This window comes from Mus caroli, chromosome X (assembly GCF_900094665.2).
Source record: "Mus caroli chromosome X, CAROLI_EIJ_v1.1, whole genome shotgun sequence".
NCBI lineage: Eukaryota > Metazoa > Chordata > Mammalia > Rodentia > Muridae > Mus > Mus caroli.
Genome location: NC_034589.1, coordinates 68,440,056 through 68,461,646, shown reverse-complemented (window position 1 = coordinate 68,461,646; position 21,591 = coordinate 68,440,056). Strand labels below are relative to the sequence as shown.

The 21,591-nt window shown below is 45.5% G+C and overlaps 2 protein-coding genes across 3 annotated transcripts in view; both read left to right on the top strand.

The window, feature by feature from the left end:
• Window positions 1-14,708, top strand: part of Haus7 (HAUS augmin like complex subunit 7) — a 21,630-nt gene extending 6,922 nt beyond the window's left edge. Inside the window, exons 5-10 of one of the 2 annotated variants that reach the window (XM_021153507.2) lie at window positions 3,145-3,236; window positions 3,697-3,855; window positions 3,991-4,087; window positions 4,932-5,141; window positions 6,135-6,249; window positions 14,461-14,708. In XM_021153507.2, coding sequence (XP_021009166.1) covers window positions 3,145-3,236; window positions 3,697-3,855; window positions 3,991-4,087; window positions 4,932-5,141; window positions 6,135-6,249; window positions 14,461-14,531 — 744 coding nt within the window. In that variant the 3' untranslated portion in view covers window positions 14,532-14,708. The remainder of the gene's footprint in view (window positions 1-3,144; window positions 3,237-3,696; window positions 3,856-3,990; window positions 4,088-4,931; window positions 5,142-6,134; window positions 6,250-14,460) is intronic. The other variant, XM_021153509.2, reaches the window with a different exon arrangement.
• A 1,956-nt stretch (window positions 14,709-16,664) lies between these two features.
• Trex2 (three prime repair exonuclease 2) lies at window positions 16,665-18,288 on the top strand. Its single transcript, XM_021154106.1, has 2 exons — window positions 16,665-16,705; window positions 17,320-18,288. The coding sequence occupies exon 2, from the start codon at window positions 17,354-17,356 to the stop codon at window positions 18,062-18,064; it is 711 nt and encodes a 236-aa protein (XP_021009765.1). The 5' UTR covers window positions 16,665-16,705; window positions 17,320-17,353; the 3' UTR covers window positions 18,065-18,288.
• The last annotated feature ends 3,303 nt before the right edge of the window (window positions 18,289-21,591 follow it).

Here is a 21,591-nt window from a genome sequence, read left to right as displayed (position 1 = left end):
CCTGGAACTCACTCTGTAGACCAGGCTGGCCTCAAACTCAGAAATCTACCTGCCTCTGCCTCCCAAGTGCTGGGATTAAAGGCATGTGCCACCACTGCCCGGCAAAATATTTCTGTATAGGTTTTTTTGTTGTTGTTGTTTTGGGTTTTTTGTTTGTTTGTTTGTTTTCCAGACAGGATTTCTCCCTGTAGCCTTGGCTGTCCTGGAACTCACTCTGTAGACCAGGCTGGCCTCAAACTCAGAAATCTGCCTGTCTCTGCCTCCCAAGTGCTGGGATTAAAGGCATGCACCACCACTGCCCGGCCTCTCTGCCATTCTCTAAGCTTTTCATTTTCCCAGAGCTGTCCTTTTCTATCCTTCAGCTAGAGCCCACTTGCACGACGGATTAAGTAACTATAAGCCAGAAAGGAAAAACTATCAAGAGGTTCCTGGAAAGACACTTTTTATCACTGATCAAAAGACCAATGAAAATTTAAACTGCATAGGCATGTTCCACTCATGCCATGATATGTAGAGTTAGAAGGAAAAATAGCACAGGATGACAAGGATGGGGAGACATAGGAACCCTCATATATTCTAGTAGGGACACAAATAATACGGCTACTGTGGAAGGCAGTTAATACAGATGTACCAGAATTCACTGTGAATGTTCATAGATACCCATTAACTGATGAGGTAATTTTCAAGAAAGAAGACGTTGCTGCCACATGTGACAACATAGATGGTGTTTGAGGATGTTATGCTAACTGAAAAGCAGATAATAAAATGTAGTATAAGGTCATAATAAATTGTCACATATTGCAAGATTCCTTGTGTGTGGACTGTTCTGAAGAGGTGAGTCCATAAAGAAAGATAGGAGTATAGTGATTGCTAGGGGCTCAGGCAGAGGTAAATAAGAAATGACTGTCAGTGGGTTTAGAGTTTGTTTGGGGGGGTGTTAGAGATGTTTTTAAAATGTGGCTAGGAGACTTGAAAGATGATTCAGTGGTTAAGAGAGCCTGCTACTCTTCCAGAGGAGTGGGTCAGATTCCTAGCACCTATATGGTGGCTCACAACCACTTATAACTCCAGTTCCAAGGGATATAGTGGCTTTTTTTTTTTTGGCCTCCTTAGGTACTTCACTCATGTGGTATACCGATATCCATATAGGAAAACAGACACATAACATAAATAAATTTTTAAAAATTGACTATGATAATGACCTCCTGGCTCCCTGACTATTCTAACAATCACTGCACTATACATTTAAAAATTTTAACATTTAATTCAGCAGAATTTAACACAGTGAATTAAAGTTAAACAAACAAAAAACACTGTAGCCAAATTGGAAAAACAACAGCAAAGAACATCTAGGAGAACAGCAAGTGCAAGAGACCTTGTACTGTGCTTGATGTGTTCAGAAACCTGTCAGCAGACTGGTTAGGGCAGAGTAGAATGGAAACAAGGAAAATGAATAGAGCAGAGTGGGTAGATGTGACTGATGGCCTTTGTAGGCCAGAGGAGGCTTTAGCACATACAGGGTGGTATATTGGGGAGCTTGGAGCTGAGGGACATGGATTTCTATTTAGTCTGACAGTGATGGCTGTGGCTAATGTGTAGACTGGACTGTGAGAGACCTGTTGGCAGGTTACAACAGTGTCTAGGCATGTAAGGAGGTATCTTGAATGGCAGTGGTAGTGGGGAAATTGGAGTAGTGGCTAGATTCAGCCGGACCCACTGGATTTGCTGGTGTAGTAAGGTATAGGCAGGGACGACACTCAACAGTCACACTCTAGAAATATCTGGAGAATGAGTTCACAAAGACTTATACCTCATCCTATCTCTAGACCTTTCCAGAGTGTGATTATTAGGCTTGCCCTTTGCTGGAGAGTAGAGAGGAGACAGATAGGGTATGGTATAGTGATGGGCTTCAGTAAGGTGGCCACAGAGCAACCTGCTGGAGGCTAGCACTAAGGCCAGTCATGTACACTTGTACATACGTGGTCTTGTACAGCCTGGATCCTGGTAATCCAGAAGGGTCGTAAGTGACTTTGTGGAACCATTCTTGTGTTTTGATCTGGGCTGGTTCCAGTTTAAACAGTGTATTGACCTTCTACCACAGACTGCTCTGCAGGTGTGTTTCTTAGGCAAATGGGGAAATTGAGTCAACAAGAAAGAGCAAAAGCATCCCAGAAGTCAGAGTCAGGTTAAGGACATGAGGTGAGGGCTTTGGAGTGGATCTTGCTAACTCAGTCATGTAAGTAGCATTTGGGTCTCTTTGGAACTGTCTACTCCTCACCAGGGGCAACTTGGCCCTTTTTCTTCAGCATCTGCATTCAGCACCAGCTTTCAGTGCTTGTTTTTCTTGACGGTGCTGGGAGTGGTGATTGAGTGACTCTTTGATTTCTCTTCCTCAGAAGAGTGTGTGCCAGGCCTGGGTGGTAAGGGCTAGGCCTTGCTTGGTGCCTTATTCGCACAGGAATTTGTGGTGCAGTTATGGCCTCTAAGATAGTATCTGCTCCTGGGGATCATTAACTTTCTAGAAGAAGGCAAGCCTTGGACTCTTCACTGGGCAATTCCCTGCATTACCTGGGCAGATGGGCAGGCAGGAGACCTGGTCAGCCCTGCATGAGTTGCTGCACAGAATCCTGTGGCCTTTGTGGTGGAAAGTCTAGGCCCCTGCTGGAGAACAGGCCACCCCTGGCCTCATGCTGTGCCTGTTGGCCTCTGCCATTCTTGGCCAGGAGGGATTGACTGAGGATACCAGATCTTTACTTGGAGGTGTCCCTGAGGATTAGGCTACCATCAGATTACTGTGAGTTCTATTCTGTTTTAGTAGGCCCTGCTGCATGCCACCCACCCACTGAATAAGCCTTCCCCTCGGGCTATGTGACCAAATCACACTGTAATATGTTTTGACAACAGTTTGCATTTTGCATTTGCAGTGGTCTTCCAGGTATCACTGCAGCCTGAAATGTGGCAGAAGTCTGAGGATGCTATTGCTGAGTTCAAGAGGCTACCAGAAGGGGTCAGGGACAGGGAAGAGGAACTGTCTGGCCAGCCCCCTTGCCACTGGCCACAGCAAGGGCAGCATAGGATCGGGTACCTGGAACAGGCTAGGCCTTGCTGGGTCTAGTGGCAAATGTGTGTGGCTTTTCCTGCCAGGGCCATGAGTGTCCCCAGAAGCAACTACAGTTCATGGACAAGATACTGGATATGATGCAGAGCCTGGCCACTGGATGCTCCAGTAGTTCTAGGTAAAGGTGTCAGTGTCACAGGCAGGTACCCTAACAGCTGGTCTTAGTCTTAGCTATGGAGATGGTAGGGTGGTGAGGGAATGTGTCCCCCTCTGGTGACAGTAGCCATGTGCAGATCCAGGAATTACAGGACTGATAAATTGAGACAGCTCACCCTAGTCACCATCTTGGCGGTTAGGCTAGCTGCTCAGAGGCCAGGAAGTGGCTCAGCAAAGGGTAGTTATATTTCTGGGATGCTGGGTCATGGCCTGAGATTCCTGCACTATAGGCTTTGGGGGCCTAGGTACCTATAACCTAGGCATATAGGAGGGGAATTAGGATGTCTGCAAGCAAGAGGGCATCAAGCCAAAGCAAGCAGCGACTGGGAGGGATGTAGGCAGTAGAATTCTTCATCCTTGGGACTGCTAGGCCAGTGCTCCTGTTGGTAACACTGTGTTCAGGGCCTGTTCTGATTTTGCAGCCTGAAGGAACACCTTGAAGACACCACAGAGAAGAATGAGGCGTTGCTTGGGGAACTCTTCTCCAGCCCCAACCTGAGGGCAATTTTGAAACCTGAGAGTGACCCATGGCCTCTGGACATGCAGTCCTCTCTAAACAAGCAATGTGATGACCTGCCAAAGTAGGTGTCTGGGGGACTCTAGTCCTAGTCCCACCCCATCTTGCTTCTCTTCAGTAAGATGGAGCTCACAGTGGCCTACTGCCTATAGCAGCAGTAGCAGAGAGCTGACAGTGTCCCTCCCTGTTCCTCCTGCAGGGCTGGCCCCTCTGCCCAGTCAGAGGGGGAAAAGGTGGCAGATCTGGCCAGGCAGCTGCAGGAGAGTGCTTCTAAGCTTCAGACACTCCGAGACCAGGTGAAGGGTACCAACTCTGGGGCTTGTGGGACTTGGGGAATAGGCTCTGCTGAGTTCTAGGGAAGGTGGTGTTCCCCTCAGCTTGGCATGCTGTGAGGCTTCAGTGAGATGCAATGGGAGTGTGGAGGTAGGTGTTAAGGGTCTGAGCATGAAAGGAAAGAATATACTTCAGATGGCAGCCATGCACCAGGCCTGAAATCTTCTCAAATTCAGCCCTACTGGCATCTGTTGGCAGGGCTAGATATTTAGCTATGGTGACTGTGGTCTGTGCAAACATTAGCCTCATGGCTGAGGCTCCATTCACACCCTCCCCATCTATCTATCTATCTATCTATCTATCTATCTATCTATCTATCTATCTTTCGTTCGTTCGTTCGTTTTTTTAAGACAGGGTTTCTCTGTATAGCCCTGGCTGTCCTGGAACTCACTTTGTAGACCAGGCTGGCCTCGAACTCAGAAATCTGCCTGCCTCTGCCTCCTGAGTGCTGGGATTAAAGGTGTGCGCCACTACGCCCGGCTTCCCATCTCTCTCCCCCCCCCCCTCTCTTTAAGATTTATTTATTTATTATATGTACATAGACACCCCAGAAGAGGGCATCAGATCTTATCACGGATGGTTGTGAACCACCATGTGGTTCCTGGGATTTGAACTCAGGACCTTTGGAAGAGTAGACAGTGCTCTTAACTGCTGAGTTATCTCTCCAGCCCCCCATCTCTTTCTTTATGGAGACTTTCTTCCTGTCAATTTGTGCCATGTTATGTCAACTTGTGCTATGTTATGTGGGTTGGTGACAGCCTAGGCTGGCTGGGCAGCCTCAAGTAACTGTCACCCTTCATTTTGCAGTGCTGTGCACAGCATAAAGCAGGGATTGACACCAGCACCATAGACCAGAAACTTCGTCTGGTCATCTCTGACTTCTACCAGCTCATCTTGGCCTTCCTGCAAGTCTATGATGATGAGCTACGCGAGTGCTGCCAGCGCCCAGTACCCAGCCTGCACCCAAGTGGCCCCATCATCCAAGCTGTCTATCAGACTCTGGCTTCCTGTGGCCAAGTAAGACACTCCTCCCCCAACTCTGTGCTGCCTAGCACCTCAAGAGCACATGTCCACCAGGCCTGGGCTCAGTACCTTAGCAACCCCTGATACCATATGTACAGGCTGGAGAAGAGCTTGAGAGGGCTTAGCCTGGGTTCCTCAACCAGTCACATGGTAGAACTCTGGGTGTAGGACCTTTGTCAGATAAGGACAAACATTTCTGATGCCTTGGGAGGTGATGAAAGCTGATATGAACATTTTCTCCAAGAGATTTCTCCCCCCCTCCCCCCAGGCAGTTTCTGTTCTTCTCTTATTCCTAGGGAACCTTATATATTGCTTGCATTGGATTCTGCTTGACTTAGTATGATGTCCTGGTCCTAGCATCTATGCTGTGTTAGTTCACTGTTTTCATATGCCCAAACATGCCAAGCTATATTTTATCTGACTGAGCACTAGGCCAGCTAGACAAATAAGATGGTAGACAGTTGGGTTTGTGGCTAAGCCATTGAGTAAATGTAGCTCACTTGGCTCTTCTGTATTTCAGGTTCTCAGAGGCCAGGCTTAGCAGCTGAACTAATTCTCATCACTGTAGCTACAATGTGTGTAACTCCGGCTTTGGTTCATAGTGCCATGATGTTGATTTTAGGTTATAACAAGAAAACCCAAGCCTTCCCAGTCTCTCATGAGACTCAGCCAGTAGAGGGAAGCTCTTATCACAAAGGCACTTTTTGGTAGGATATCTCTTTTCCCACTTCTCATCTGCTTTGCTCAGGTGGCACAATGCATGGCATGCTAGCAGGTCACTAAGAACTGAGGGCTGCCAGAATAACATGATAGTGTAGCGTCCCCACTGAATGAGGGAAAAGGAGACATAGGATGAGAGTTCTGCCTCTTTCTGTTGGCTGGCTGTCATTAGGGGCTTCGAATGTAAGCTTGGGTGGAAAGCAACAGATATCATCTATATGTCAGACTAGCCTCACTAAGGCCTGCGTGCCCTCTCGGTCTTGACAGTTGTTGAGAGCAGTCATGGAGATTGCAGACACCTCTGCTGAAGCTATGGAAGCAGCAAGGAAGCAGGAAGGAGAGCCAAACTGTTGGAGCAGCAACAACTCTGGGATAAGCCTAGGTAAGTGCCTGTGGCTGAGGGGCAGCTGTCCTTTCCTACTTAATTCAGGCCTATTCCATCGCAGAGCCTCTTCTTTTTGTGCTGGGCCAGCTCTCAGAAAACTGGCTACTTAGTTTTTTCTTTTAATGCTTGTTTTCTTTCCCTTGGGGAAAAATGCTTCCAGCGTTCTTGGCAAAAAAGTGATATAACTCAGAAATGTGTAGATGCAAAACTAAAAGAAATGAACTACACTCCGGCAACCATAGGTCCTGGGTGTGAGAATTTCCATCAGTTTCTTGCTACTCTTTTCCCTATTATCATTTCCTTTCTTTTTATATTATTGTTACTAGATAGAAGCAAAATTGTATCAATTTAATTTTCATTCTACCTTCCCCTCTCTAACTTTGTTTTTGTACTGTTTGTTTTTTAGGTGAGGTCTCTCTCTATATAGCCCAGGTTTGCCTTGAATTCATGGTTATTCTCTTGTTTCAGCCTTCTGAGTACTGGGATGAAAGGCCTGCAATACCTCCATTAATGGGTGTGGCTATGTTTCAGTAAAATTTCAACTATGAAAATAGGCAGTTGACCCTGGTTTGTTGATCCTGATGTACAGTGCTACATCTTAGTTTCAATTCCTGTGATAAAACACCATGAGTTAGGGTGGAAAGGGTTTATTTTTTCTTATACCAGTTTCATACCACAGTTCATCTCTGAGGGAAGTCAGGGCAGTAACTCAAGACAGGAAGATGGAAGCAGGAACTGATGAAGAGGCCATGGAGGTTGATACTTAGTGATTTAGTCAGCGTGCTTTCTTACCCACAGTGAGCTGGATCCTCCCATATCAATTATCAATCAGTCTGGTGGGGATGTTTTCTCAGTTTAGGTTCCAACTTTTTCCTAAGTGACTAGTTTGTGTCAAGTTGACATAAAACTAGCCAGCACACCCTGTGTCACACTATGCTATTAATGCTATAAATATTCTTCATACCACTCATTCTGGACTTTAGGGATTGTTTGTTACAATTGAGGGTTCTTTTGTTTGTTTGATTTTGAGATAAGGCCTGACACTGTAGTTTACACTTACCTAGAACCCACTGTCTAGCCTAGACTAGCCACAGACTCATAGAAATCCTCCTGTCTCAACTTCCTCAGTGTTGAGATGACAGTGTCAGCTTCCACACTCAGTCAATTTGAGAGTCTTAGAGATACCACTGCTCTGAGCATATTTGAACATATCTCCCTGTGTAGACTTGTGCCAGTTTCTCCAGGATGTCTTCCTGGGAGGAAAACTACTCCATCTTGACACACTGCCTGGCACCAGTGTGATGTACCATAGCTGCATTTCCTCATCAGCTCTAGCCATGACCTGGCATGTGTAACAGCATTTTGCTGCATGTTTATTCTGTATCTCAGTGAGTACTTACAGAGTTGCACATTTGCATACATTTATTGATCATTTAAGCATTCCTTTCTATGAATTACCTGTCAAAATCTTGCTTGCAAAGGCTTGTTTTCTCATTGAATTTTAGCTTGTTTTATAATAGTACACAGAAGCCCTGGGATGCTAAATGTAGCGTGCATATCTTTTCCCAAAATATGCATTATCTTTTCATAGCTTGTGTATGTGGTCATTGGTTGTATAATTTACATGTAGTCAAGTGTAACCATAATTTCTTTATGGACAGAATCTTTTGTATTTGTTATAGCATTCCTACTCTGACACGTTATCTCCCAAGGCTTTCTAGCATTTCCTTCTGTGGTTAGGTTAGTAATCTTTCCAGAGTTGATTTTTGTATAGTATGAGATGGGAGTTCAGTTTCATTCTATTCTATATGGATACACATCTGTCCCAGTAGCACTTAATGGAAACTCATTCTTTTCCCCATTGGTCTGTAAACCCAACACCTCTGTTAGTCATCAGGTCTCTGAGTTCTTTATTCTAGTCTGTCTGTCTCTTTTTTTATGTCTTAGAGATCAGAAAAAAATGGCAAAATAAACACATAAGAGAAAAGTTGTTTTTCCTCCTCTATCCCTTCACTGGAGAGTGAATCTGGGCTTCATATATGCTGTACAAGCGAGAGACACCTAAGCCCTATTTTAATATCAGCTTTACTGAGATACAATTCACATAACATAAAACTTACCCTTTCCAACAGTGAACAAGCCAGTTTTTTGGAAGGGTTTTCATATAATTGCCAGTCATCATAGCTAAGTCCAGAATATTTTTAAATATGTATTTATTTTTATTTTATATATACAAGTGTTTTTTTTTGTTTTTTTTTGCCTGCATGTATGTCTGTGCACAATTTGGATCCAGTACCCACTGAGGTCATTGGATCTTCCGGAACTGGAGTTACAGACAGCTGTGACTGCCATGTGGGTGCTGGGGATTAATCTCAGGTCCTCTGGAAGAGCAACAAGTGCTCCTAACGTCTGAGCCATCTCTCCAGATCCTAGAACATTTTATTATTCCCCCAAAGAAGTTCTATACCAGAAGGCAGGTGTGGTGGTACATGCCTATAATTCCAGCATGTGGGAGACAGAAGCAGGTGGATCTCTGGGAGTGAGTTCCAGGACAGCCAATGATACATAGTGAGACCTTGTCTCAGAAAGAAAAAGAAAGAAAAAGGAAAAAAGGAAAAAAGAAAGAAAGGAGGATGAAAAAGAAAAAAAAAAAGGTCTGTACCATTAGCAGTCTCTTTTTCATTTTCCCTAAACCCCAGCTCTAGACAAACACTGGTCTACTGTCTTTCTCCTATTTTATTATTTATTATTTATATTTATTATTAATATTTATTATTTATTTATTATTGCCTAGTCTAGATATTTTTCTTGTAATGGAATTGAATAGTATATGACTTTTTGCTTATCCTTTTTCATGGAGCACATAGTTTCGAGGTTCAGCCACGTGCTACATTCTTTTGTATGGCTGATATGACTGATGAATAAATATTTTTGTTTTATTCATCTATTAGGAGTCATACAGGCTATTCCTTCATTTTAGCTGATATGAATAATGCTGCTGGAATTTTTGTGTGAATATGCTTTTTGAATCTCTCTGGTCTAAAGTAGAATTGCTGGGTCATAAGCTTTTTCTTAGAAATGTATTTTCTTACCGCTTGCCTTTAGAATTGTAGTGCTTTGGTGCTAAGTTAATTTCAATCATTTCAATAGGACACAGAAGTTGTACTTTCATAGAACTTCTTTGCCTTTTCACTTTGGTATTTTTTAAAAATTGCAATTTCATGTACTATATGATCATCAACATGAATTTATAATAACTGCTTCATGCAGTTGCACTCAAAATTAGAAGAAAATTACAAACACTATGCCAAATAAGTTGGCCACACATGTTGAGCGATCTGCCTGCCTCTGCCTCCCAAATGCTAGAATTACAGATGTGAATCAGCAGACCTGGCTTTTAAGTTCTTCACTGATGTAGGCTGATAATCACTAGCGTTCATTCCCTTTGTAGGGAAGGTCTACCAGTGACAAATTTCCTCAGTTTTTGTGATCTTAAAATACCTCCCTTACTTTTTCCTTCATTAAAAAATTCAATGTAACATTTTTATTAATTCTTTGAGACTATGATACATGCATTTTGATCATATTCAGTCCTCACTCTTCCCCCTAATGCCTTCCAAATTCATCCCTGCCCTTCTCCTAACTTCATGTTCTCAAAAACAAAACAAAACGAAACAAAAACAAAAACAAAAAACCCCCCTAAAACCAAAACCTCTCACCAAAGCTGATTTGTGCTGTCCTTATATGTGCTTTTGGAGTGTGGGGCCATTCATTGGAGGGAACACGGTTGACTTACCAGGGGGCACATTATTGTTTTTCTTTTTTTAATTCTTCTTTCATACAATATATTTTGATTATAGGCTTCCCTCTCCCACTCCTTCCAATCTCCTCTTTCCCTCAGATCCACTCCACCTCCATTTCCCTTCAGAAAAGAGCAGCCTCCCAGGAATATCAACATGGCATAACAAGATGCAAAAAGACTGGGCACAAACCCTCATGAAGGGGGCACATTCTTAAAGAAAACTGCCTCTCCTTACCTCAGCATCCATCAGCTGTCAAGAGCTCCACTAGGGTATGGGCTTGTGAGCTGAGCCAGCTTCATGCTAGAATGTTGGGAAACTTGATCTTGTATAAGCAATCACAGCCACTGTGAGTCACGAATGCAGCATCTCTATCATGTCCAGAAGACACTGTTTTGCTTGAGTCCTCTCTAATCTCTGGCTCTTATAGTCTTTCTACCTCTTCCTTCTTGATGTTTGGCCAGCCTAGGGGGTTGGAGGTGTGATACACATTTCCCATTTGTGAATTAGCACTCCACAACACTTTGCCTAGTTGTATTTCTATTTTAACCACCACCCACTGCCCAAAAATCTTTTCAGGGGCATCTGTTATTCTCCTTCCATACTTTGAATATATCATCCCACTGTCATTTGACCTTCATAGCTTCTGGTATGAAACAAATTTGTGTTCTTATTGAAGGCTCTTATATGTAACAGGTCTCTTCACTTCCCTTTTTTCTGATAGCTTCTGACTTGCTAGATCAGTTATGTGTCTGTCTGTGAACTCCTATAAGTTTAACACCTGGAAGTTTTCCCATTTTGGAGGTCTCTGGACTTTGTAGATTTTTGTTGTTCATCAACTGCCAAGCAGTTGGCAGCTCTTCTACTTCTTGTTGGCTCAGAGGGTCAGGTTTAGCCAGAAGGAGGACTTGGAGCCACCTTGTGGGAATTTACAAAGTGCTGCAACCTTACCCCTCAGCCTTTATTCCCTAGTCTTTCCTTCTAAGGTTTTTGAATTAGTGTACTAGTTTCCTTGACTGTTTCAGTAGACAGCAAGTAAAGCACTTGACTATAATTCTTTTCACTGATTTTTCCTCTGAGTAGTGATCTTAGATCACAGCCTTTATGCTGTCTCCTTTGGGGACTTTTCCCCCTGTGTATTTTGCTATTGAACATATTCCCAACCCTCTTTCTCCCCTTTCCCTCCTTTCCTTTCTCTTCTCTTCTCTTCTCTTCTCTTCTCTTCTCTTCTCTTCTCTTCTCTTCTCTTCTCTTCTCTTCTCTTCTCTTCTCTTCTCTTCTCTTCTCTTCTTCTTCCTCTTCTCCTTCCTCTTCTCCTTCCTCTTCTCCTTCCTCTTCCTCTTCCTCTCTTCTCTTCTCTCTCTTTTTTTTCTCTCTCTCTCTCTTCTCTCTCTCTCTTTCTCCCTTTCTTTTTCTCTCTTTCTTTCCCCCCTCTCTTTTTTTTTAATTTCTATTTTGAGACAGGGTCTCACTAAGTTGCTCAGGCTGGCCTTGAACTTGCAATACTCTTCCCTCATCTTCTCCAGTAGCTGAGATTACATACCTGGGACTATAGGCCTGTACAACCAGGTCTTGTTTGGGATTCTCTCTGGCTGATAGCTTTCTTTCTGTGTTCTGCCCTGGAATACACCTGCCACATATATACCAGATACTTGGGAATCTCTTTTTGCTTATTGAGCCACAAGAGGATCCTTCATCTTAAAATTTACAGCATTTACCCTAATCACCACTGTCACTGGCTCTCGTTGCAGTCCATATAATTATATTAATAAATTATTCATAATCTATGCTATCATTTCTACAATAATAATCATTAATAGCCCTAACAGTGTGCTCACTCTGGTGACTAGGATATATTAGCACTGGTAGTAAGCTTGGCAGTATGAGCTGGGCACTCCTATCCCACCCTTTGGTTCCCAATGGCCTCAGTGTTGTTGAGATGGTGAGTAGAGCAGGGCTGGGCTCCTGACCCAGCTCTTGTCAGTGTGGAGTTCTGATTTGCTTTGAGACAAATTCTTGAACACTAGACATGCCCAGAGAAAAGGACCAGTGTCCAAATCCACTCCAAAGCTACTTGAGCCTTTCACTGCACATTTTTTATCTGACCCATTATGGGCTTTGGCTTCTATGAGAAACAAACTTCCTCTTATCTGGGGAAGTCTGTTTCTATATCATTTTCTGTCTTACTGATCCAGATGCTGTGACTGAGCCCTGTTGGTGATCTGTCCCAGAGTATCAAGTAAGAGGCTCTTGTAAAGGTTGTGTGTCTCCTGGCTTATGGCATTGTGCGAATGGATACTACTGTAACAACACCTACATATTTAGGAGACAAAGTGGCCCTGCCAGAGCTGAGAATAGAGGGCACAAATGACAAGGGAGAGATGAATAGGTGTGGAAGGGAGATAGCAAACAGGAAGAAATTCTCAGACCTACAGAATAGCTAAGTGACAGAACAGCCCCAGGGAGTATTGGGGGCAGATGCTCTGATAGTAGATCTAACCAACTAATAACCGCTGTGGTCTCAAGGCCTAGCAGCTGCCCCAGAAAAACAGAATTCACCAATGGCCTGTGGAGAAAACAATGGCAGTGAATAAACAAACAAGTTTGTGATGTAAAGCCTTGAGGGGCCATATGATAAGGGCTGACCTTTCAGCTGCTTTCTGAAGCCAAATCATTACTGCTTTCCATGGACCTCTTCTTTAAGACCCCTTCACAGGAAAGGGTGCAAACCTCTGAACAGCATGGGGGGAGTACCTTTTTCCCAGGCTCCACACCCTAATTCCAGGGTAGGGCAGGGTACAGAGAACCAGTATGGTGAAGAGAGAAGACCTGGATACACAGGAAATTGTTTTTGGAAAACTTCCAAGCAACATGACAGGCAAATGTGCTTGGGTAACTGTGAAAGCCCAGCTGAGAGGAAAGATCAGAAGACAGTGACACAGGAGGTAGTGAGCCTCTAGGAGCAGATGTGAGATGAGAGAATAAGCACAAAGTACAGGACACAGAAGCTGGATCCATAGAAACAGAAATGCAACAGGGGAGCTCCTTATTTCAAGTCCAGAGCAGGTGGAACCTAAAGGAATTAGTCTACAACTCACCCTGCTGTAGCAGGACCAGGGTACGAGACCAAAACTTCAAGATAAAAAGCCACTGTGTGGTCTCAGGAACAGCCCTGGGGACTGAGAACTACTAAAGTCCACATGTTAGGGCAAAGCAGGCCTTCCTCCAGGTGGGAAAGTGTGAGCCATTGGGCTGATAGCTCAGGATAGGGTGAGGCCCAGGGTTTAGATTCTAAGCAACACTCAGGGATTGATAAAGGCAGGTGACACAGTAGAAGAACAGAGCAGAACCCGCAAACTGTCATCTTCAGAGGGACAGTTTAAGCCTTTTAACTAGGATAGCACTGGGAACATTAACAGCAAAGGGGGAAGGACCCTTAGGGTGCTATTCAGGATGGGATTTCATTATTCTGCAGGCAGGATTGATTTGAGCAGTTAAGAACACTGGCTGCTCTTCCAGAACACCTGGGTTTGATTCCCAGAATCCTTTTCTGGTCTCCTCAGGCACTAAGCATGCACATAATGTACATACATGTGTGTGGTCAAAATGTTCATATACATAAAATAAAAATAAATAAATCCTTAAAACAGAGATACATGTTAAAAGCAAACAAAGGAAGAACTTAAATTGGGTAGAAATTTAGTTAACTGGGTGCCTAGTAATTGTCTGGTCAGGGCCCGGGAGGTGGGTGCTTTTACAGGCTATGTCCCCAAAGCAGTGATTCTCAAGCTGTGGGTTGTGACCCCTTTGGGGGGTCATATTTACATTACAAATCATAGCAGTAGCAAAATTACAGTTGTGAAGTAGCGATGAAAATAATGTTATGGTTGGGGGTCACCACAGCATGAGGAACTGTATTAAAGGGTTTCAGTGTTAGGAAGGTTGAGAACCACTGCTCTAAAAGCCATAGAATAGTTCTAGGTTGCTGGCTTTGTTACTGTGTGCACATACTGCTATCAGATTAAAACAACGCACAACTGAAACAACTCCTGGACTTTGAGGTGGCAGGGACCTAGCCTGGCCTGAACCTGGACATGCATTATGGTCAGTGTGACCCAGCCAGAGACTCCAAGCTGCTGGCCTAGTACCACCAGCCAAGAGGCCCTGCTTGCAACTCACTAATCAATGTTTCTGGATTATGGAAGAAGTTGCCCCCCCCAGCTTCCAAGCCCCTTGAGGACCAGGTGTGAGTTGTCCTTACTACCACCTGGTCATGCTTAGTGAGAGCCTGAGCAGGATAGGGAGGATAGGGGCTCTGGTAGGAAGGCAGGAAGGAATGGGTCTTGGATGGACTGCCAACTTCTACCTCTTTCCTCACTTGGCCATTCATGTTTCTTTCTCTATACAGCTGCCAGAATTGATGAAGTAACACAGAAGTACAAGATCCTTACTGACAGATTTCACAGAGGCACAAGATAATGCGGGTGTATAAAGCCCTCCCTGGAGCTGTCAGGAGGGCCAGTTCCGATCCTGATCACAGCCTGCATGGATTTCCACTTGCCTGGTGCTTGTAGTTTGAAGGGAAGGAGGAAGAGGGAGGCAGAAAAGGAAGGCAGAGATGGGTAGGACAGGGAAGAAATAAAAGAAACTCAAGCTCTAAGACGTTGCCTTCGGACTACTGTTTGTGCATATCATACTCTTCTTTGGCCTGGGATGCTCAACCTCCCTTCCTGTCCTCATCCTTACTATTCTAGGATGGCTTGGTGGCCGGCCTTCTACTACCACAGTGGTTCTTGGCCTTTCCTCTCTCTGCTGCTTCTATTCCTTTCTGATACTGCCTAGTTATTTTGACCTATCCAGTTCTGGAGGTCTCCCCTGCACCTTGCTCATGTGCCTTTCACCTCCTATCTTATTTCAGGGTTCCACAGAGGCTCCTTGTGGCATGTCCTTGGGAACCTAGCTCTTCCTTTGTTTCTAAGGTGCTAGCACCCACTGGAGAATTTTCACCAGGGCCTGGCTGGTTATCCAGGAAACTGCTCTCTGGGATTCCCACAGTGGCCAAGTATCTTTTTGACTAGTATGCTTGTCATAGCCACCTCCCTTCCTTCAAGCACCAGAACAGGCACAACTTGGTGAGACCCATTATCACACCTGTGGCCGCCTGCCCCACCCTGCTCCTGTAACTGCACCTTAGCTCCTCCGGGCTCCCTGAGTACTTCTGGACAGCTGGGTGCTAGGCCCTTCTTGCTTAGACACTGTTGGGAAAGGTTGATGGGCAAGCAGGTCCTTGTTTTCTACTGTCCAGCTGATCCAACTGCTCTATGGAAAGCCCAGGAGTGGCTGCAGTGGGCAGGTACAGCATCAACCAGATCCTTAGAAGGCCAGACCTGCAGTGTTGGATCTCTGGAATGAGATCTTCAGGAGAGGCCATGGATAACCTTCTAGCCTCTGGTCACTCTCACATCTCATGTCTCCCCATGAGGGGCAGCCAGGTCACATCTGGTGTCTCTCAGATGAAACAGAAAAGACCTTAGAGCAGTGGTTCTTAACCTGTGGGTCAGTCGCTACCCTTTAGGGAGTTACATCATGCATGTCAGATATTTACATTACAATTAATAACAGCAAGATTATACTTACAATGTAGCAACAAAAATAATTTTATGGTTAATACATGAAAAACTGTATTAAAGGGTTACAGCACTGGGAAGGTTAAGACCTACTGTCTTAGAGTCCTAGAGGTCTCCAGACACCTCTTTTTATTTCTGAAATTGAAAGAATTGAATCAGCTATATCCACAGGGCTGTGTGGGTCAGGCCTCACTACTTCATGGCCTCCCTTTGCCTGCCTTTCCTCCCTGCCTTCTCCACAAGTCTACTAAATAAATGCTTGGAACACATTGGGTGTCAGACCCAGGAGTGTCAAACATTTGGATGTCATACCCCTAGAGCAGAGATCACCATCCCTACTTGTGGCTGGAAGATGGGGCCTGAGGGTGGTAATCTGCAGCCAGGCAATGTTCATATTGGAGATGTTCCCAAGGACACTCCCTGATCACTGAAGCAAGACCAAGGCCTTGTCCTCAGCATGTCTTCCCATTCAAAGGCTAAACAAAGCACAAGTAAGTGCTTCTGTCACTCCTGAGGTCATGGCAACCCCACGAAGGGCAGCCAGGTCCCCACTGATGGAAGAAACCAGGGCCTGGAGAAGATGACCTGTTGTCTCTGTGTAATATGTCCTGGCATAGGGCTAAACATTACACCTGGTTTGTCCAGGTCTGCCAACCACAAGCCAGATCTGATGAGACTTGGCAGTAGGGTTTAGCAGAAGCCACAGTCTTCCATCACACTCTGACTTCCTCCTGCCTGTGAGGACACATTCCTTCAGCTGATGACGGTGCTCATCACTCACCGGAAGCCTGTGTGCAGTCAGAGCCTACTTCTCAGTCTGTAAACATAGGGCGTGTGTCCTGGTGGCTGCAAGCTCACGAGGGGGTGGCAAGCAAGCCGGCTGCACAGGTCCTGCAGCCTCCAGTCTCCTGGTTGCCCAACTGGCGGCTGGGGGCGGGCTGTGTCCTCTGATTAAAGGCTGCCTGGAGCAGCCTGTGCAGAGACAGGTGCCCAGCAGTCCAGGAAGCCGGCTGAAGCCCGCCCCAGGTAAGCCAGTGTGATGGGGATAGGTGGATAAAGCCACGAGCCTAGAGGCAGGTAGAAGCCAGCTTGAGACAGCACTTGCTTTGCAGAGAAAAGGTTGGGAAGACCAGGGTCCCCATGCCAGATTCCTCTGGTGCCTGATACCCAAAGGTAGAAAGCAGGGCATAATGCCTGAGGCTCCCAGCCAAGGTATTTCCACTTAGGGGCTGGGCCAAGGCACCAATTGTGGACTGTATCTGTTCCCCTCCTTGATGGGCTAGATCTGGACCTGGCAGCAAAAGGAAGAGGACCCTGGGTTAAAGTCTAAGCACTTTCTTTTGTGCCTGTTTGATAAGGTGATAGAACGAAGGTTGGGTTGGAGACCCAGGAAAGGGGGGAGGAAGGATGGACAGCAGTAACAAGATTCTGGTTACTTGATCCTGGCCCCATGAGTCCTCTTCAAAGTGTCTCTAGATATGTATCAGAAACTACTCCTAGCACCAAAGGCCTCATGAGATGGGATGGAGCATCAGGAAGTGAGGTTCTGTGTAGTATAGCTTTGACCTGAGATGGCTATAGGTAGCAGGGCCTTGCTCTCATGTCTTTACCCCTCTGGCTTATGCCACTTGTTCTGGCAGCTTTAGGCCTCATTGTTCCTGTGAGAACATCAGCATGTCTGAGCCACCCCGGGCTGAGACCTTCGTATTCCTGGACCTAGAAGCCACTGGGCTTCCAAACATGGATCCCGAGATTGCAGAGATATCCCTTTTTGCTGTTCACCGCTCTTCCCTGGAGAACCCAGAACGGGATGATTCTGGTTCCTTGGTGCTGCCCCGTGTTCTGGACAAGCTCACACTGTGTATGTGCCCGGAGCGCCCCTTTACTGCCAAGGCCAGTGAGATTACTGGTTTGAGCAGCGAAAGCCTGATGCACTGCAGGAAGGCTGGTTTCAATGACACTGTGGTAAGGACATTGCAGGGCTTCCTAAGCCGCCAGGAGGGCCCCATCTGCCTTGTGGCCCACAATGGCTTTGATTATGACTTCCCACTGCTGTGCACGGAGCTACAACGTCTGGGTGCCCATCTGCCCCAAGACACTGTCTGCCTGGACACACTGCCTGCATTGCGGGGCCTGGACCGTGCTCACAGCCATGGCACCAGGGCTCAAGGCCGCAAAAGCTACAGCCTGGCCAGTCTCTTCCACCGCTACTTCCAGGCTGAACCCAGTGCTGCCCATTCAGCAGAAGGTGATGTGCACACCCTGCTTCTGATCTTCCTGCATCGTGCTCCTGAGCTGCTCGCCTGGGCAGATGAGCAGGCTCGAAGCTGGGCTCATATTGAGCCCATGTACGTACCACCTGATGGTCCAAGCCTTGAAGCCTGAATGCCAGTGCCATCCATTCACCCAGGCTCTGAGCTACATCTTTGCTCTCTGTAGCACCTTTGTGGCCTTCCTCAGCCCTGACCTACCTGGCCATAGTATTCTAGAGCCTTCTCTGTACTCCACTACCAGTTGGGCACTTTCTGGCCAGCCTGTGAGTTGCTCTTTCAGGGCTTCCATCTTTCATCCCATTTCTCAATAAATATCACCAACTATTTACCAGCTGACTTACTGGCCAGACTTCTCTCTGCCCATATCCAAAATTATCCCACCAAGGCACAGAAGGGCCCATGCTGGCCTGATCCTGTGGTGAGCTCTGTGAATATGTAGAGGGGAAGATTCTCAAAAGGGGCTTGTGATAGGTAGGAGTGCTGGACCTTTAGCCCTGGCTCGCTCTCTGGTATGTCTCATGGTCCCCTTGAGGGTTGCCCCTCTTTGCTAGGTCCTTGGGATAAGCAGGCTGAATCCTCCAGAGAGGGGATTGAAAGCAGTAACTTAGCCTGCAGAGAGCTAGTCCATGCCTTCCTTATTCAATGCTCAGCTCCACCCTTTACCCTCATTCTTCTCTGATCCTGCTCTGCAAAGTAGCACCAGTGAATTGATAATTGGGCTCCAGGAAAAGACAGGCATCTCTAATCATTTGTGGACATGGCACACGAATGCCACAGGAGGGGCCATCCAGGCAGACTAGGGTGCCAAGTTGACCTGAGGCATAGATGAGAATGGCACTCATGCCAGCTCTCAGATCGTTCACAGAATGATTTCTTTGGGCAACTTCTCACTGGCTGTTTCAGCTGGACTTCGGGTTTCTGGTGACCTGCCTGTGGAGCCCCACCCTGAGGCACTCCTATCTTGTGGTAAGTCAGACCAGGTGAGAGCTGTGTCACCAAATGCTGGGGCAGGTAAGAAGGGGTGGGGTGGCCACACCCCAGAGTGACTCGTATGAGCAAAGCCTCCAGCCTCCAGCCAGCCTGGCCCGTTTGGGAACCCTTAAGTAGGTCAAAATGACTAGAGAGGCTTCAGTGTGTATGGAGGCAGGGTAAGAAGACCAGAACACTGGTGATAGCTGTGTCAGAATAATCATGGCCTGGCTGAGACTGAGGGCAGTGGAGGTTACAAAGGGCTTTGTCTAGAAGAAAGGCAAAATCTTATTTGTGTGTTTGTTGTATCTCTCAGGCCTTTACCTCCTGGCCAGGCTCATATGGGCAGTCTATACAAGAAAGTGGTGCCCTTAGAATACTGTCCCTGCTACTACATAATGACAGATTAGAAAGGCTCAACTCCAGGATCAGCTGGCTGCCTTCTCTGTACCTTATGACACCTCCACAGTGGTCTTGTTTTATGTTTTTCCCTCCCTGAGGTTGAGGTTTCTGATCAGCCATCCAAGAATCCTTGATCTAATGGTCTTGGGTGCTGTGCCCAAGTCTTTCCTGGCTTTCCAGGAAAGTAAATGTGTATGTGTGTTTCCCACCCATGATGAGCACTGGTCGACTCACAATTTCCTTTCTCCTAATGAATAAGTTGAAAGTAAATAAGCAGAGATATGTCTTAAAACTTCACATGTTCACACTACCAACAATGATGTGACCATAAAGGTGGCACTCTGATTTAATCTGCACTATTAACATGTTCCCCATTATTTTCTCATGTCAGGGTAGTCAACAAAGCAGGAATAAACTGAGCACTACTGTGTCCTGGTCCATTGACCTCTGTGGGATAGCTCTGTCACTGTGCCAAATAGGAAGACGACAGAGTACGCACAAAGTTATACAGGAATAGATTTGTGGCATCACACTATAGCATTGATTTCTACTGTAGTCTGCTAGATGTTCATCAATACACAGTAACAGTAAAATGTGGTTAGTTAAGATGTGATAGATCTGGATAGCTCCTTTCTTTTTTGTTTAGAAAAGTATAACTTACTTAAGTTTTCATTTATATTATTTATTTACTCTTGGTTTTTGAAGACAGGGTCTCATGTATCCTAGGCTGCTCTTATAGTCCCGATATAGCCAAGGCTGGCCTTGGACTCCTGATCCTCAAGCCTCTACCTCATAACTGCTGGGATGATAAGCTGATGTTGCCATAGCTAGCTTGTTTACATAAATCAATTTCTAATAGATGTTAACCTTGCAAAATTTCCAAACATTTAACATCATTTGAATGACTAGATAAACAACAACAAAAGACTGGCCATCACATGCTCTGTTGCCAGGGAGGGAAGATGGATGGCTCCTGTGCTTTTGGTGACACTGTAGGTGGTGCAGCTTCAATGGAAACTGGCTGGAAAATGTCTGGAAGGGTTAACTGAGCAGCCATCATGAGATCCAAGGTTTCACCCTTATGTTTCCCCAAGAGAACTTTAGAACACATTCAGGACCGCTTGTGTCTTAAAGGGCTCCCAAGTAGATGTTCCCCAGTAGGATGACTGGCTGCACAACTCATGTCACATCTGCACCTGAGGATGCTGCTCAACAATGTATACAGTATGCTCCTGAGACTACAGTCTGGATGCAACATGGAGTAGTGATGTGGCAGATAGAGTATCACTAGGCCTGTGAGGAAGCTAGGCAAGACAGCAAGGACTGCTTTCCTCATTTCCATAGATTATAGAGCTCAAGCATACCCTCTCCCCACTCTCTTTCTATTAGGGACTTGATTTCCCTTAGCCCCTTAATTTTCCTTTTAAAATTCCTTTGTGGGACTAGAGATGTCACCCAGTTGGCAGAGTGCTTACACAGTATGTACAAGACCTGGGTTTCAGGCCCAGCACCAAAACAAAACAAAACAAAACAGGTATTATAGTGTAGACCTATAATTCCAGCACGTAAGGTATAGAGATGGGAGAATCAGGAATTCAAGGTAAGCTACAAGGCCAGCCTGGGACACATGAGAATTTATCTTTAAAATAATGTAAAAGGTTTCTTGCATTTTCTCTTATTCTGCTGCAGCTGCTATATCAATAGTACCATAGATTGTATGACTTATAAGCATCAGAAATTCATTGATCGTAATTCTGGTGCTTGGATATCCAAGATCAGGGTGCAAGCATGTCATATTTGGCTGAGAATTTCATTTTTCATAGATGGGACTTTCTTGCTGTGTTGTCACATACATGATAGAAGAGACCAGCTCAGTCCTTGAGATTTCTTCTAACAGTGCTAATGTTATTATTCACAGGAACTTTGCCCTCATGGCTACTCCCCTCCTAAAGGTCATGCCTCATACCTTGGTGATCAGGTTTCAACACATGAACTTCAGTGGGGACAAAGACTCAGAACATAGCATACCTGCATACATACACTCCCATTTTTCTCTTTCTGTCTCTTTCTCTGTGTTTCTTTATTTCTCTCTCTTTCTCCCTCTCTCTCTCTCTCTCTCTCTCTCTCTCTCTCTCTCTCTCTCTCTCTCTCTCTCTCTCACACACACACACACACACACTTTCCCTCACATTCTTCCTTGCATCTTCCTGCACATTCATAAATTTGCAAAAATAGCATTTGACTAGGTGTTGTTTCTTAAAAGTCATA

Excerpts from the sequence above, each read along its gene's own strand:
- Trex2 (XM_021154106.1), top strand. The coding sequence starts at position 17,354 with ATGTCTGAGCCACCCCGGGCTGAGACCTTCGTATTCCTGGACCTAGAA.